Source organism: Microtus pennsylvanicus, chromosome 10 (genome assembly GCF_037038515.1).
Source record: "Microtus pennsylvanicus isolate mMicPen1 chromosome 10, mMicPen1.hap1, whole genome shotgun sequence".
In the NCBI taxonomy this organism is placed as follows: Eukaryota; Metazoa; Chordata; class Mammalia; order Rodentia; family Cricetidae; genus Microtus; species Microtus pennsylvanicus.
This window is the reverse complement of record NC_134588.1, coordinates 76,080,448-76,098,955: the sequence shown is the minus strand read 5'-3', so window position 1 is coordinate 76,098,955 and position 18,508 is coordinate 76,080,448. Positions and strand designations below refer to the sequence as shown.

General features: G+C 38.5%; 1 protein-coding gene across 9 annotated transcripts in view; it reads right to left on the bottom strand.

Moving 5' to 3' along the window:
* The window catches only part of Nrg3 (neuregulin 3), a 977,464-nt gene that overhangs the window by 33,673 nt on the left and 925,283 nt on the right, over positions 1–18,508 (bottom strand). For all 9 annotated transcript variants that reach the window (XM_075988670.1, XM_075988676.1, XM_075988671.1 and 6 more), the window contains exon 5: positions 2,201–2,303. In XM_075988670.1, the coding sequence (XP_075844785.1) occupies positions 2,201–2,303 (103 nt within the window). The remainder of the gene's footprint in view (positions 1–2,200; positions 2,304–18,508) is intronic.

The window sequence follows — 18,508 nt, the reverse complement described above, 5'->3', positions numbered from 1 at the left end:
CTGCTCTAAATTTGGCAGCCATCTAGACTCCAAGTTCTAGAGTGAGAAGCAATGAATATTAACAACCCAAACCTCTCTGAAGTGGTCCTGATTTGAATACTAAGCAATGCCCTTCACAGCGTCATCTCATTTAGCTCTTGCCCAAGTTCTATAAGGTATTTTTTAATTCATATTTTGCCAAAAAAGAAAGCAGGAAGAAATATTCCTAGCAACATGAATTGATGTCAAATTGGAGATCCAAATGAATCTGGCTAGTATAATATTTTAACCAGTGCCCTCACCTGGCCTCACTGGGGCTCCACCAGAGCAGGGAAACTCCCAACTATGGGCAGCTTTGCCATCAGTTAGAAGACTATATAAGCCAATTAAGCACTATAGTTTATAGCATACATTTAAATGAGAACTCCTGGGTGTCATAGCACCATATTTGTAATTTTTGTACTTTGTTCCTTTCACAATTTAATATTTTAAAATAAATTCCCATATTATCTAGTACATGTTCTCTAAGGCCTATGTGTTGGCTTAGTCCCTATCTTGTCTCAGAGCAAATGATGGAGACTTTCAAATGAAGACCTATTAGAAAATAATTCTCTGGTTATTGAAGGTATTCCCTTGAAGGGGAGCGTGAGATGGGACACAACCCCTTCTTTTTTTTTTTCTTCTTCACATTCTGCCAAGGGGCAGAAGGCCCTCCTCTGTTACACACTGCAGCCATGATGACCTGCCACACCCTGTCACAAAAAGCAATGAGACCGACCAATTCTGGATGAAAACAAACAAAACTGAGCCCAAAGAAGGCTTTGCAACTTCAACCTCTCACCTCTTTGCTAGTGCAACAGAAGCTGACTAATACATCACTTGAAAAATGCAATGAAAGCATAACTTGAAAGTTGCAAGGACAGAAAGTTAACCACTAAAATCTCAGTGTGACTGGCACACGTTTGGATATCACCTTTGTCACACACGACAATAGTTATAGAGATGTGGCAGAAAATGTCATATGGTGTGCTGGATAAGAGCCTGGGTGAGAAAAAAAAGAGATATTATGTCAAAAACTATGGAAGGCTGAAAGTATGGACTTTAGTTTCACAGTACAATTATTGGACATTATTGTGACAAGGATACCATGCTAATATAAGATTTAATAATGGGGCATGCGGTATAGAGTGCATAGGAATTCTCTGTACTATTATTATAGTAGTTCTGACATTCTAAAAGCATTTTTAAAAGTTTGTTTAAATAATAGTCACTAATCCTTTAGTCATGTCTCAATGGTCTTTATTTAAAGTCATAATTGTAGCTCTTTTTAAAAATTGACATGTATGACTTACAGAGAGGGGTTATAAACTGTATCTGGAAAGTATCCCAGTGTTGGAAGAGAAAATGGACAGAATAAGAGTGGTCCAAAGGAAACAACTGCACATTGACTGAGATTTTAGACAGGCTGCAGGCATGTAACTGGAGCTAATGTCTTAAGACTCAAGAACCCAATAGACTAACACTTTGACCTCCAACTTCTTCCTCAAGTACAAAAAACATCATTTCCCTAAATAATTTCATCTATGTCCATTTATAAAAATATAGATTTATGAACATATTATTAAGTATATAATATATCTTTAACTCTATTTTTTCAATTATAAGTCCCTTCATCTGTAGATAGTTTCTTGGCAAGTGAAATTCAGAGCATATTCTAGTTCTATATCCCAAACTGTGATCAATGCACATTTTTTGGTGTTCTCTCATTAAATGTGACTTAAATTTTATGAGTACAAGGCAAAATCTCTTTGAAAGTAAACGGATACTTTTGTGGGTTTTTTTTCCTTTTTTTTTTTCTGAGAAAAGACATTTCTTATTGTCAATGGTTGATAGCATTTAGGTTCATAGCAGACAATCCCCTGACTAGTTCCTACTGAGAAGAGTTAGCCCTTTAATGGAAGTTACTGAGCCTTTATGAAGACATGTGATCAAGTTGTGCAATCACTGTGTATCTGAAACCTCCCAAAATGTGTATTTGAGAATGCCCTCCCCCCACATGACTGCCTACATTCACTGTGGTCCATAGAATACTCTAATTCTCTGTAGATCACTGCTGAACCAATGTGCAAAATCCCCCTCTGCTTGGAGCTGAAATTGAGACTATAAAGGAAAAGAGCTTTCTTTCGGATGTAACCTTTAATCACCAGAGAAATGGTCTTACTTGCTTTTGAAGTAGAACGCTGCACAGAACATGCCCACGATGACAATTCCAAAGACGATACATGAAATTGACAGCACCTGCCTTTGATAAACGTCTTCACTCTCTGTGAATTTGAAAAACAGAATTAGAATGGATGCTAGTGGAGTTCACAGGCAGCAATCTCCATCCTCGTACTTCTGAGCTGGTAGGGGTCTTTCAATGCCAGCTTTCTTTTTGTTCCTGTTGTGAATAGGAGAAAAACATGAGGAATTTATTATGATTCGGTTTCTTTATAGAGATCTATACAGTAACCTGCTACTGCTTTTAATTATTGCCTTTTGGTATTTGTACAGTCAAATAAGTAAGCACTCTTGCTCAAACATATAACAACTTGATAAATATTATAAGTGAATTTTATAACTTCTATACATTGTAGAAACATTGGTTCTGGAAAGTGTGGTGGACCCTAATTAATGAACTAGAAGGTGAGAGTCTCCGTACTTTCTGGTGCCAGCAACAACTGAGTTTTCATTCTGTGGCGCTCAGATCTCTGTGCTGTCTGAGTTTTGTTTGGTCCTTGGTGATCTACCCATTATTCCTCATTCGACTACTCTGGTATTTTCATCACTTTATGAAAGAGATTTTCAGTATTTATTTAAATATCATGTTCACCACATCGGTAGCTATCTTAGTGCCCGTGTTCTGGCATAGTAGACAGCAGCCTCTGTACCAATGTGGTACCTTATCTCTTGCCATTACAAAACGTGCCCACTCACTCGGCTACTTCACTCTTCAGTTGCTACAATTTACACTCAAATCCTTTTCTAAAACAGGCTTAGTAAAACAATTCTTCCATCTTATTAAGAGCTTTGTATGGCTTCTAGAACTCTGTCTGCAAATTCCCATCCTTTTGTTTTTATTTCTCTCTTTAAACACAGGAACAGCATAGAACTCATTTGCAAACGCTCTCTTCAGCTGCTCCCATGTACTTATCCAGTCATCTATTTGGCAACATTGCCACACAAAAATTCAAGAAACTTATAACCATCACAACGGCACCTTTATACTACACCAAGAAGAGTGTGCTACCGGGCAAATGTTTTATAAGAGATGAAAGCTGAAAATTGGATGTCTTAGGTGGGCATGAAGTCCCCAACAATGTCCTCAGCTCACTAGCACCCATGACCAGGTTCATTCATCTACTTCAACTATACTCAAGCACCTGACCCTTCCAAACTTCCCTTATTCTCAGATATTTTGGTTCCTATGAAAAATGAGGCCTGTGTAGAGAAATTATTCCAACATTCTAGAGTAACACACACACACAAACACAAAAAGATTAGCACAATCTTCCTCACTCATTCGCTCCCTTTCTCTATTTCTTTTCAATCTCAGTTCCTCCCTCCCTCTTGACTAGTTTAGTTAGTGGTTCCTCAAACTACAGTGTGCAATTCAGTCACCTTGAAAGCTATGAGAGTCCAGGTCACCTTCACTTGTTCCTGGGGAGTTACGGGATAGCACACCTCAGTGTGTACAGACTTTTGCTTTTGGAAAAGTTTTCAGGGTGATTGTGGTGCTTTTGGGTTAGGAAACCCTTGAGAAAGCATTGAATGGAGTGTGTTCAGCATGTGACTCGCTGACTCTTCCACATCTGGTATGATGTGTTTACTTGTATTTAATGTTTATCATTAAAATATAAATAGATAGATAGATAGATAGATAGATAGATAGATAGATAGATAGATAGATAGATAGATAGACAGATAGATAAGCTTAGGAAAGTCTACCAACTTTTAATGAAATTTCTCCAAAGTAGACATAACAGAAGGAAAATTTTCATCTAACAAAGAACAGCTTTAGTGCGTACACATATGTGTAATAGATAAATATATAACATCATGAAAATATGAACACTTTGACCTTAAGTGAACGATAATGCCTACTTGCACCACTTCTACTGGACACTGTCCTATAGTCAATGTTCTAAGGGAAAAATAGAAACAAACCCATTCCATTTGAAGCAATGGATAAAAAAATATCTTTTCAGATATTGTGGTCACCTGTTGGAATCTACAAAAGGAGCTAGGAGCATTGGTAGGTGAACTTAGCATGTTTATAGTACACAGGGATGAAAGGAAAAAAAATCTTGTACATGTGCATAGTAGAAACAAAGTAAGAAGAGCACTGTCTTGGAAAATAATAGGAATAGAAACACTTAACATGAGACCTGAACATAAAATATAAGCCAATTTCTCATGACTTAAAATAAACACCCAAAGATTGAGATGGCAATTTTGAATAAATTCTATTCTGATAATAAATTCTCAGAAAATTTAAGAGTGAGAAAGAAGTATCCATGGGACATAAAAGAATCTCAAACTATGGTGAGAAGGTGGGGTTAATAATAAAATAACTGAAGTCAATGCTTAGTATGCCATTACAAGGACATAGAGCATAGATCTTTCTTGACTATTCATAGATTTTTAATAGATATGACATACCATTTTAAAAACATCTTCACAGAGTTAAGAATATACCAACTTTATGAGAGAAGCATTTCATTCTTAGGCATTTAACCAGCTTTAATAAAAAAAAAACTGATTTTCTTTTGTATGCGAGTTTACAAAATATTTCTATTACTAATCCTCATTAAAAATTTTCCAAACACTCATACATAGGTCAGTGAAAAAATGTGGTATATCCGTTCAATGGAACATTACTCAACAATAAGAGAAACTAATCAATGAAATAATCAATAATGTAGATGAATCTGAATTCACTCAAAGTGAGATGTCATACACAGATCCTTGCTATCTATATCAAACCACGCAAAACTGAAGCAATTGGAAGTACGTGACAGATAGGTGAAATGATTATCTTCTGTCTGTGGAAGCAAAGGGTTAAAGATTACAGAGCAACGTTAGGAATTTTTAAGTTATAGACACATTCATTATCTTAATTTCAGTATTCATTATCTTAATTTCAATGATCATATCATTGGTAGATAATTATTGCTTGTTGTACCATATTAAATATTTTAGGCAAGGTTCATTTCATCCCAGTTATAGCACTAAAAAAATTAATTCTGGGGGATAAATTAAAATAGGAAATATATTGAGACTATAAAGAATTTCAGAGTATAAAACGAAACCTGGGCTCCTTTGAGTTCCTTTTAAAATTATGCTCCCACAAACCCTTCTCCACCCAGCAATCTATATATATTTTTATTATATAAATTAAGTCATACATACGCATGTACATTATGTTTATATACATGCATATACCCATTATTATACATGTTTCACTATTAAGCAAGCTAATGGCTCCTATGTTAGAGTAACAACAATATCACAAGGTTTGAATATGAAAAGTGCTTAATGTGACATCTATTTTTTCCTAGAATGTCTGATGTTTTACTCTGCTGCCTCTTGATGCCTGCTGTTCCCTGTCCCTCCCTGCCTGCCTGCCTCCCTTTCAATTTCTTTCTCTGTCTCTCTGTAGTATATTCTTCTGTCTTTTAATGTCTTTTTTTTCCTAAATTGAAAAAATTGAATATACCTATCTAAATATCTTCCACTATGCTATAAGCCTCACTGGCTAATGATACTGGATTTTTATTTTTGTTCATTGTCTGGGTATTGTTTCTCCAGCTCCTCCAACGGCCCTTCTCAGCAGCCTAAATGAGTAGATGAACAAGCATTTCTGTCTATGCAAATGGCCTGATTTAAATTGTATTGGCTCTTGCCTTAACATGCACTTAGGTGCAGCACCTCTGTTCATGAAAATAACTTTTCCCAAGCTCTGAAGACTGGCTCAGTTCTGAGGTGAGCACAACCCACCCTTCCTTTGATGCTAGGCTCCTCCCATAGCTGGGGCATTGTCATCCACCTGACCAGATTCTGTATTCCCAAAGTTCTCTTCACAGACCACCCAACTGCACTGATGTGCTGCTCAGTTCAGTTGTTTGGCCTGACTGCTTGGAGCTGATGGCAATTCATGGCCAGAATTCAGGCTGTGGGTTGGCTGAAGGACACAGAACTCCTCGCACCAGGATTTTCTGAGAGTGTCTCAAAATGCCCCTAGATGTTGCCAGAAGCCTGTGAAATGAGCCCCTGTTGTGTGATGTTTCTCTCTCAGCAATGCTAACTGCAGCACCAAACCCATCACACCTGTCTCAAAACTGGCATGGAAAAAGGCTGTTTTACTTCTTTCTCTGAGACCATCTGCCATGGATTCCCTTTAAATTTGATTGCCTACTTTTGAGTCCTTTATCCTGTGAACGTGTATCTCAAACCAATGCTTCATAAGCATCCCTCCTTCCTAGGCTTCATTTACATCTTAATTGCTGGTTTTGGCTAAAATATTGAAAAATGTAAAGTCAACTTAAGAAAAACTTTAGGTTTTTCTGTTTTCCCAGGAAATGGGGAGGGACAGTTATGGGGTGAATACTTTAAATCTTTAAATGATCAAAGTAAACGGATGCAGAACGTGTCATGGAGACCTTATTAGGGTCATATTGCCATCTTAAAAATTGCCGTGCTTTCTACCCCACATTTGTAAGCTGATCTTAGAAACAAATGATTCCAAAGCTTTCCATCTTTCTAGATTGTACTAAATAATTACAGAAGCATGTGTAAATTTCATAAGGCAGCTAATCCCATCCTGCCACTACCAATAACAATTTTGAATATGAAGAATAATGATACCCATTAAAACAAAATCCAGTAAAAAGAAGGCTGTTCCCACTTACACGAGTGATTTCCATGTATAATCTGCCTGTTACATTTCCTATATTTGAATCTAGTCAAAAGTCATCTAGGAATTGCAACGAAACCAATTCCGAGTTTAAATCAAGAGTGAAATTAAAAGAGTAAAAGCTTAAAATGAATTTGAGACCCAGCTGTGGTCAAGTGATTGTAGGGATAAGTCCCGCCCCTTAGGGGGCGTGTTCGCCTCGGGCTAATGTTTACACATAGATCTGGCAAGCATGCTGGCAGTGCTTGCATCTGCTTTCCTGGTCTCCTCGGGAACGGTGGTTCTGTAAGTCTATTTCTCCATTAAAGCTGTATATATTTTTACAATCTGTCTGCATTCGTTTACGCCATTACAAGTGATGATGCTCTTGGTGCTTTTGATTCATAGGCAGCTACACAGAACTCAGACCCAGCCAGCAAGGGACTGCTCCACGCAATTTGGGATTTCAGGTTGGTTCTGGCCACTGAATAGGTGATTGCCACTAATGACCTATAAAGCCTCCTTCATCAGAAAACAGTGCTTTTCACCTGTTTGTATTATAGGAATGATGCCAGACTTTTCTAAGATATTAGTGGATTGAAACCCATTTAGTAATTTAATAAATTCTTGGTACAATTCAAAAAAACTTCTTCGTACTGTAATATTTGTATTTGAAAACATATTTGATAGCTTTATGATGGGTTCACATTTGTAATCTGCTGGATACTATGGTCCTGTCGGCTAAAAATGGATGCCCCAATGGTATAGAAGAACTTTGGGTGACTGTTCAGGTAGTGAGAGGTGGGATACCCTATAATGCACCTCTGCAGCCTTGTATATCTGTCATATGTACAACAAGCTGCTCATGTATCCTTTTGTGTTAGTTTAACTGTCAACTATCTGCTCTAGTGGATTATTAAACACATGATGAGGACTCATGTCTATTTCTTCTTTCCCTCCATCCTTGAAACCCAACATCATGTCTGCAAAGTGGTGGCACTGGAGGGAAAATATCACTACATTACTTGCTCTAGGAGATACAGAGGAAATATATAATGCAATATATTCTGGATACTTTCAGTTTAGAGAAAAACTAGCAAACACTTTTTTTTTCTGGAAGATGAAGAGAAAAAAATTCCCCTCTGAGGGCAGAACATTTTGATAGGAGTCAATTCACACAGGGATGTTGGAGGAGATGCTTGCTTGGTTCCTGGCCCACTTAGCTCAGAAATAATCACATAGAAACTGTATTAATTAAATCGCTGCTTGGCTCAATAACTCTAACTTCTTATTGGCTAACTATTAATGCAGTTAAGAGTCTACATACAGAAGCAAAATCATTGTACTACAACAATATTTACTAATGAAGTCACACTATAAAAGAGCCCTAAGCAGCATTCATCACCGCCCAATTCCACCATTTGCTTCAATCCATCAAATTAACCTCATAATCTGTGTAGGTCAAATTCTCATTGACTGTTAGACTCTGCCTTTATGTCATCATTGTAACAAAATTAAATTGAAGTAGATTTATACAGCATTAATTACTCTTATATGAAGAAGGCATTCTGAAGTTTCCTCTTAAACATCAACAAATGTTAGGGATAGATTATAATATTAGGAGCTTAAAGGGAGCTTCAGATGAACCTTAATCCATAAGAGAATATAGTGAACATTTAGAATGTTGAGAAACTGAGATTGGCATCTTTTAACTTATTGACTAAAAATGGAATTAAATGGTCTGATCAACACATAAAAAACATTTAAAGATAAAATAGATCCTGAAGGAAAATGAAAGAGACCTGCTGTGAGTTTACACTTAACACTGGAAGGTAGGCCCTCAGAATGTGTATAGTAAGCCTGCCCAGGAAAGGTTCAGGGAGCACCAGTACTGCTAGCCAATTTCCTTCTCTAGTCCCCTCCTCAAACTTTTCTATTTGTATAATTTTTTCTATGACTGTTGTCAGGTATCTGTAGAAAAGTACATTTTAAAAGTACTTTTGAAAAGTAAATTAATTACTTTAAAATAAAATTTCAACATTATTGTCTTTGTTTCCATTCAGAGCTTATTATGGATTGAATTGTGTCCCCCCAAAATGCTAAAGCACTAGGCCCCAATGCTTACAAAAGGACATTATTTCAATAACGTATACTCTAACTGAAATACTGATGTCTTTCTCCCAAATTATAATTCTTTTGCTAAGATCCAATTTCTATCAGAGTATGCTAAAAGCTGAGGCCTTCAGGAAGTACTTGATCATAAAGACTCCATTCTCCTGTCGGGATCAAAGTCTTAACAACAAAAGAGATTTGGCGGAACAACACTGTCACCTCTGATACTTGAGAACAAGAAAAAGACACCATCTAGGAAGCAGAGAACAGATCTCAAATATAATGATACCTTGGCTTTAGACTGCTTATTTTCCACCATGGTTAGAAGCAAATTTCTGTTTTAGAATTACCATGTCTGAGTATATTGTTTAGTGGTCCAAATGGACAAGCATAGTATCTTCAAGTTGAAATAAGTTCATCGACCAGGACTCTAGTGCATTGTTACTGTGTCCTTATCAAATGGGGGAGTTGTACAAACACAGAGAGGTGGGGAAGGGAAGAGAAGAAAATTAGCTTTGGAAATATGATATTCAGGATGACCCATCCACAGGACAAAGACCACCAGTGATGACCAAGACCTTGGCAACAGCAAGAGTAGTTTCCCCATCACAGTCTCAGAGGGAACCAACCCTGGATTCCCTTTATTTTAGACTTCAAGGCCACAGAACACCAAGGCAAAACTGATTCTCTTCTCTAAGCCATCAATTTGTGGTACTTTGTCACTGCAGCCCTAGCAAGCTAGTATACCCCTCAAGCCAACCAAGTCATGTGCACTGTGAAGTTTGAAAATTTTCTTTCCACATTCTTCTACAACTTTTAGAGCTTCATCATTGTGTACCAAAAGTAGGCCATTCTGACTCCATAAATCCTGGACAGCAGTCACTTTTCTTCACAGATGTGCTGACTGGCTAGAGAGAACACTGCAAAGCACAGTTACTCAGAAGCCTTGAGTCAAATGAATAGCTTGAGGGTTGTCTGCCTGATGGGCTAATAATGCTTTCTTGGGAAGGTGTCTCCATCTCCCCCCACTGGGGATTCATTCTGTGCTCTTTGCCATAAGGTTAAAAAAAATTCAGGCAGTAGCGGCTCACACCTTTAATCCCAGCACTTGGGAAGCAGAGGCAGGCAGATCTCTGTGAATTCGAGGCCAGCCTGGTCTACAAGAGCTAATTCCAGGACAGGAACCAAAAGCTACGGAGGAACCCTGTCTCGAAAATCAAAAACAAAAAAGAGCTACTTCCAAGACAGTCAGGGCTGTTACGCAGCAAAACCCTGTCTCTAAAAACAAAACACAAGCATTTTAACTTATGCTTATATGTAAATTAATTCTATCAGAGTGAAATGTTCATGTTAATATTGTGTTTTTATCTTATTTCCATGCAAAATACCTTTAGATGAGCATCATCCATTAAATCTGACTTGTAGAAGGAAATGACAATTTAAATCTATAAACACATTTGTTCTCAGCTTACAGTTTCCTCACATTGCCCCTCCCTGAACATACACCTTTAGTGTCATAAAAAGCCTTACCTTCTTCCTTCCTTTTTCCAGGCAGTAACAGCTCAGGATGACTACAGATAAGAGAATGTTGTAAAAGATAGTTTGAAAAGAATAGGGATGGGGGGAGGGAGGGAGGGAGGAAGGAAGGAAAAAATAAGGAAGGAAGAAGAGAAGAAGGAAAGAAAGAAAGAAAGAAAGAAAGAAAGAAAGAAAGAAAGAAGGAAGGAAGGAAGGAAGGAAGGAAGGAAGGAAGGAAGGAAGGAAGGAAGGAAAGAATGAAGAAAGAAAGGGAACTGGGTCTTGGGTCCTCTCATTGTTACATCTAACATTTGCTGGCTTCTCAGGTGTTATTTCTTTCCCAAATAAATTATAAGCAAAAAGCAATTTTGAACCGAAATAAATCTATTAGTGAGTTCTCAATGCTGAGAGAAAGCCTGTCTGTGACATCTGACTTGACTTTTCAAATGCCCATGAAATCTCTTCTGACCATTTTTCTCTGTGAATCTATCATTCAGGATTCAAGCACACAGCCACATTTCAGATAAAGGCATGTAACTTGGAATGAGAAAATTCTACTTCTTAGAAATAGTAAGAACCTGAACAAAAGGTTTATGGGAATAATATAGTATTTTTCCTATGATGCGCTGAGAAGCCTAATACACTAACATCCTTTCAGTCTTACTTCACAAGAAAACGTCAAAGTCCAATGTTAAAACCAAATCTCCTTAGTGGTCATGACAGCTCTCCACCTCCTGCACCCTGGTGAGATGGGATGGGAGATTTCTGATTCCTTTGCTTAAATCAGCAGTGAGAAGCCTGTAACAACCCTATGCACTTTCTCCTCAAACACAGACCTGCACAGAGCAACTAGGAACAAGCCTTGTGGGTATGCAGCCTCCAGCTTTATGTCACAGGGATGTTGTAGGCAGCGTCCCTGAATCAGCTGAGGATCAGATATCACAGAGCAGATGTCTAGACTCGAGGCATTTTCCACCAGCTATATAGACATCGTGTTTCTTTTTCAATTGTAATTTTGAGACTATAATCACATTTCTCTCCTCCCCTTTTCTCCCTCCCAACTTTTCCATGTGCCTCCCTACTCTATTTCAAACACATGGCCTCTTTTTAGTTGTTGTGACATGTACATACACATCACACACACACACAACTTGCACACACACAACATGCACACACACTCTTAAGTATGAAAGTAAACCAGTTCCGTCCTTTTAATGTTACATCTATGTACATGTTTTAAGGGCTGACCATTTCTCCTACTCTTATTTTTCTTTAGTAGACTCCACGAGATCAAAATGGAGTCATAAAATTTCTAATATATAAGTGACATCCCGGACCTTGTGATGTCAGAGAGGCAATATATGAAATGATTGATTGAAGGGGATACAAAACAACTTACTGCCCAACCAGATTAGAAACACACACACAACTTGATACCAATGCTAAAAACCTGTGTTACTGGCTTATCTATCTAGGCTATTTTATCATTTCTGAAAAGTCAATTCCTCCTATTTATGTTTAAAAAATATATTTAAAGGACAATGGTGTGTTTTATCAACCGCCTTATACACTGCATGCTTATCCCTCTTGATCCCATCCCTAATAGTATTGCTTGACCTATTATAATATTTGTTTTATTCCACCATATGCACACAATGGAATTAGGAGAGCACACCTTAAATGTTAAGTAATTTCAAATAGTTCAGCAGAGCATTGCAATAGAAAATTCATAAATATTTTTATATGCATTTTATTTTAATCTGTAGTCTTTGTCACCATGTGTGTTTTATATCATAGCCCTTGTCTAACAGGAGAGTCGTGTTCAAAGTGCTTACTTGACCCTGTTAGGTACCACATTGGACAGTACAGATAGAGGATGTGATAACACTGGCCTATTTCAAGACCCTCCCTTAACTGCTAATGGGAATTCATGCAATTCTATTTAACATGCATTTGGCTCAATTTTTAATATGAAAGGGGCACTCTCTCCTTCACTGAGTATGTTGACAATTAAATGGGGTACTTTGTAAGGCACATTTACTAAGCATAAGCCTTGTATCTCTACTTGTTACCAATAATATATAGTATCAATATTTCCTACCATGTTATCATTATCATTGTTGCTATTCTAACAACAGACAGAGTTTACTTGAGAAAATCCACTTGAATGGTTGGATTTGAGTGTAATGCAGAAACTCCATGATAGCCAATGATTTTTAAGTCTTTAAGCACATAATATAAAGATTCAAAATGGGCGTTGTGGTCAACTCCATGAAAATCATGTGCAAAGAAACACTCAGGCGTCGTATAACAGTGGTAAACTAGCCAGGATGGTATTCTCTTACTAGTTCCGGTAATGATATTGCAGAACTAAGCTCATTTTCAACTTGGTTTTAAAAATTTTATCAAACTATAATGTGAAGTGAATTTCATGCTACTGTTCTCTCTTGCTGGCATTTTGTCATTCTGCCACCCCACTGTCCGAGTTATGTCCAGCTTTACCAATTGGTCCCTCTCATGGCTCATAGTGTCTGTTTCCGAGAAATCTAGCCTGCCCAGACCTAAGAATGATCTCTAACTTTCTGCCCTTGTTAATAAGGATGTCTGTTTCTCTTCACTTTTTTTTTCTTCAGAAAATCCAAACATGGTCCTCTAAAGTAAACTGCATATTAAAGTAGAGAAACATAAAATTAATAATTAAATAATTGATAATGGAAGTACATTCAAATATATATACAAATATTTAACCAACTCTTATATCAAAATATAAAACATCAATAGTTCATCAAAAGTCAGGGTATCTCTTCTACTCCACTAGATACCTTGTTTCCAAACATATCTGATAATGTAATGTCAAACCTCAAAGATCATCTATGCATGTTTTGGAACTTCAGATACATGAAATCACAATCTTATATTATTCTTATGCTAAACATCTTGTCCAGTATGATGCTTCTCAGATTCCATCATATTGTTGTATGCTGACTCATTTATTTTGCTTTCATTAGAATACTTTTAAAATTGTACAATAAAATTTAAAATATGGAGATTTTTCAAGTGCTATCGCTCATAGGTATGTTGCATCCATTGGGATGAGTGCCTAGCAGCCTATCATAAGTCATGTGGACTCTTATATTTTTATTGTAACATAGTTGTATTGATGGATATGATACTTTATCTTGCAAGCTTGCAGTAACTATTCTTTTCTTCGGTTTTTTTTTTTAAAAAAAAATGATTCTTTGTGGATTTCACATCATACAACCTAATCTTATTCATCTCCCTATTTCTTCATAGCCTCCTTCTGCCCTTGCAACACATTCCCTGCAAAATAACTAAAATAAAATTTAAAAGAGAAACTAAAAAGAACCAAAAGCAAAACAAACTTACATACAAAAAGAAAAGGAAAAAAAATAAAGGTCTTGGCATGGAAGCTGTAATGTGGCCCAGTATAGACTTTAGTCATGTGTCTTTACTTGCAAGTGTTCATTGCAATGAGTCATTGTTCTGGTACAAGGTCTCTGGCTTCGGCTACACCATCAATTCTGGGCCCTCCCTGGGATTGCTTTTGCATATCCTATTGTTCTGTGTTGTCTAAATCCTGCAGTTTGGATCCATCTTTAGGAAGTCTTCAAATGTTCCATCATTTCATAAATGAGGAGGATGTTGTGGTGGGGCAACACATACCTCTGCTTCTGGGTTTTGGTGATAGCTGGGTTGGTGAGCCTGCCAGCTTTCCCCCATCTACACAACCAGGACAGCCTCTCTAGCAGTGGGCTGACAAGCTCACCCACTGCAGCAAGCAGCAAGAAGTTCTCCTGTTCTGAGAGCCTCGGGGCAGACTCACTCTACCCACACCACCAGAGCCAGCTTTACTGTTTGGCCAAGTGAGGCACAGGGCCAGTACTCCCATTTTTGTGTTCCCCAAGGCTGAGTCTCCTGCCTGCTATTGATGGCAAGGGGAGGAGAGCATCTTTCCACCTTTCTATCGCTCATGAGACCACATGACAGACATGGGGAAGGCGGGACAGGGTCAGCTCTCTTGTTCTCACACCCCCTGGACCGGCTCACTGGCACCCCTGCCAACATGATCAGCTCTATTTTGTTGTCTGGGTGAGATACAGGGCCCATTGTGCTGAGTGATTCAGCTGGTGAGGGGCAGGACTTAACTTTTTCACTCTCATGACCTCAGGGCTACATCTCCCACCTGCCACAGGCAGTAAGGGGCAGGGGATGGGGAGGACATATCTCCCTCCCCGACTACCTCATAGGACAGATGAGAGGTGTTGCCAGATCTCTTAGGCACGTTTGTGAGGCCAGATCACCTGTGCCCAAGAAAACAGGGTCTGTTCTGTTGCACTGCCCAGGTGAGGTACAGGGCCCACCCTCCCAAGTGCTGCAGCCAGTGACAGGTAGGTTCAACTCTTTCACTCTCATGACCCTGGACCAGCTCTCTTGACTGCAGTAGTTTGTGAAGACAAGGGGACATCTTTCCCTCACCCATGTAGCTCCATGACAGATGGTGGGGTTAGCTCTCCCACTCTTTTGCCTTCAGGGCTAGCTCTCTTTCAGCAAATGGAAACATAAACAGACATTGTGTAAAGAGTGAGAGACCTTACAATACTCAGCCTTATAAGGAATGTCTCCTTCAAATTCCTTCCCTTAGGGTTTAGGTAACATGAAAGAAGGGATAGAAAAATTGTAAGAACCAGAGAGGATAGAGAACCCCAAGAAGTCAAGGTCTTCTAGATACAACAGGCCTGGCGCACATAAGAACTTACAGAGAATGTGACTGACTGTACATTGGATCTACTTACATCTGCACCAGATGTGGTCCTAGAGCTAGAAGGGGAAGTGGGGCACATGATATCATCCTTATCCCAGAAGGTATCTTCATTTTTTTATTTTAATTTTTCTATTCCTCTGTCAGGGTCTTCCTTGGTAGCCACTTCTTTACTTTTATTTCTTTTTAAAAAAAATTTGTTCATTTTACATACCAGCCATTATTCCCTCTCCCATCACTCCTCCCACTCCCTCAACCTCCCTACCCCCATCCATTCCTCCAAAAGGGTAAGGCTTTTCATGGGGAGTCTACAAAGCCTGGTAGAGTCTCTTGAGGCAGGATCAAGGCCCTCCCTCCTACATCAAGGTTGACCAAGGCATCCCAGCATAGGGAATGTGCTCCGAAAAGCCAGTTCATTCAACAGGAATAAATCCTGATTTCACTACCAGGGGCCCTTCAAAGAGACCAAACCACATAACTGTCACCCACATGCAGCGGGTCTAGTTGGGTCCCATGCAGGTTCCACAGCTGTTCTTCTAGAGTTCATGAGTTCCCATGAGCTTGGTTTAGTTCTCCGTAGATTTCTTCATCTTGATCTAGCCCCCCTCCCCTTGCTCATATTATCCCCCTTCTCTCCCTGCGGCTGGACTCCCAGAGCTCAGCCTGGTACTTGGTTGTGGATCACTGCATCTGATTCTATCAGTTGTTGGATGAAGCCTCTATGATGACAATTAGGGTATTCACCATTCTGATTACAGGATAAGGTCAGTTCAGGCACCCTTTCCACTATTGCTAGGGGTCTTACCTTGTATCATCTTTATGGATTCCTGGGAGTTTCCCTAGCACCAAGTTTCTTCCTAACCCCATAACACTTCTCCCCATCAACATATCTCTTCCATTGCTTTCTTTCTCTTTCCATCACTCCCCCAACTCAACCATCCTGTTCTCTCATGTTCTTATGCCTCATCTCCTCCCCTCTGCCACCCTATCGCTGACTCCAATTTACCCAGGAAATCTCATCTATTTCCTCTTCTCAGGGTGATCCATATACCCTTCTTAGGGTCCTCATTGTTACCTAGTTTTTCTAGAACTGTAGGTTATAGTCTGGTTATCCTTTGATTTATATCTAGTATCCGCTTGCGGGTGAGTACATACCATATTTGTCTTTCTGAGTTTGGGTTTCCTCACTCAAGATGACCCTGGATATGAAGTAAGGGGAACACTCCCTCAATGATGGTGGGAGTGCAAACTTGTACTACCACTTTGGAAATAAGTATGGTGTTTTCTCAGAAAATTAGGTATCAAACTATCAAGACCCAGCAATACAAATCTTGGGCATATACTCAAAGGAGGCTAAATCATACCACAAGGACACTTGCTCAACTGTGTTCATAGAAGCATTATTTGTAATAGCCTGGATCTGAAAACAACCTAGATGCCCCTCAACTGAAGAATGGATAAAGAAAATGTGGTACATTTACACAATGGAGTATTATTCAGCTGTAAAAAAACAATAATATGAAATTTATAGGCAAATGGATGGAATTAGAAAATGTCATCTGAGTGGAGTAATTTAGACCCAGAAAGACAAACATACTGTCTCCAATTAATAGCCACTTGCTAATGAGAAAATTTTTCTAAGGAAATCTTGTTGGGGAGAAAAGGCCACTCCTAGGAGAAAACCACATGCTCAAAAGTAGGTGACCATACAAAATGAATTCATCACTCAGTAGAATGTTTGAATGTTCTTTTTGTTTCATAATGTTGTTTGAGGATAGTATTTTTTTAACCTTACTTATCATTTGTGTATATACTATGGCTTCTGGTTTTATGTTTTGTAGGATTCCTGGGGGTGCAAATATGTATGTCTCTGAGTCTGTATATGTGTGTGCTTTTTCTTTAGCTCTTTTTCTTGTTTTTTGTTCTATCCAATTTGTTTGTTTATATTTTAATTTATTTTATTATTATTCATTAGATACATGATTATTTTCTAACAAGTGACAGAAAGATATGGACCTGGATGGGAGGGGAGGTATAGAGGAACTAAGAGGCATGAGGGGCAACTGTAATCAGAATATACTGCATGAAAAACTCTATTTTAATTAAAGATTAAAAAAATCAACCTCTGAGAGCTGGTGAGATGGTTCAATAGATAAATGTGCTTATTGTCTTTTAAAGACAAATGCTAAGTTCCCCTAAACCATTATAGATGTGGTCCAAACTTTCTGTAACCCAAATTCCATGGATCTCACACCCTTGACTGGTCTTTGTGGGCATCTGCACATGTTTGGCATGTACTCACAAAGACACACTCTCACACACACACTCACACAAATGAAAATAAATCCTGATAAACAAAGCAAAAAAAAAAAAAACCAAACAAACAAACAGAATTTGCCTCTAAGCTAGATTAAAACGGAAGGAAAGCCGAAGCTTACCAGCTAGGCTTGGTGGACTCTCCCTTCCCTACATTTCACAGGCAGGATTTCCATTCACCTACAAACATAAGTTAGACAGACATTCAAAAATACTGCAGGCCAGTTAGAAGGATGGGTACAGGAGAATAAATAGTAAACCATGTGAGAGGCGTTTAGGAAGTCTGAATATGATGGGGCAATTCAGAGAACAATCCACCTGAGGAAGAGACAAGAAAGGATACAGGGGTGTCAGAGAAGCATTAGGAACAGTTGCTGGGGTGGCTCAGAAAAGAGGAATATATAGGAAATATAGAGGAAAAGCGATATATCTATTTATGGCAATGACTTGAAGAGTGTAAGAAATATAGCATTTGGCATATGTTTGGAGGTACCAGAAGTAAATGGACATGGTTCTTTCTTTCTTGTCACCAGGAAATTACTGTGGGGTGTAAGATCCTTACGTCATTCATACATTTTTACCATCCATGGACAACTACATTGGAAAGACTATCTACTTTCAATGAAAAAAATAATAATAGCTTCTTTTATAGCAGAGATAGCCAAAGTACATTTTGTTTTTAGATCTGGTGCCAATCACATATTTTTTTGATGTAAGGACAGGAGAAAGAGAGCATAGGAGAGAGGAGACATCAAGAAGAATAATGGCAAAAGAGGGAGTTGAGAATAGCAAACATGACTGTAATAGAAGGAGGAGAACGGCAGGGAGAGTTTAAGAGGGGAAGAGGAGGCAGGTAGATCAGGGTGAAA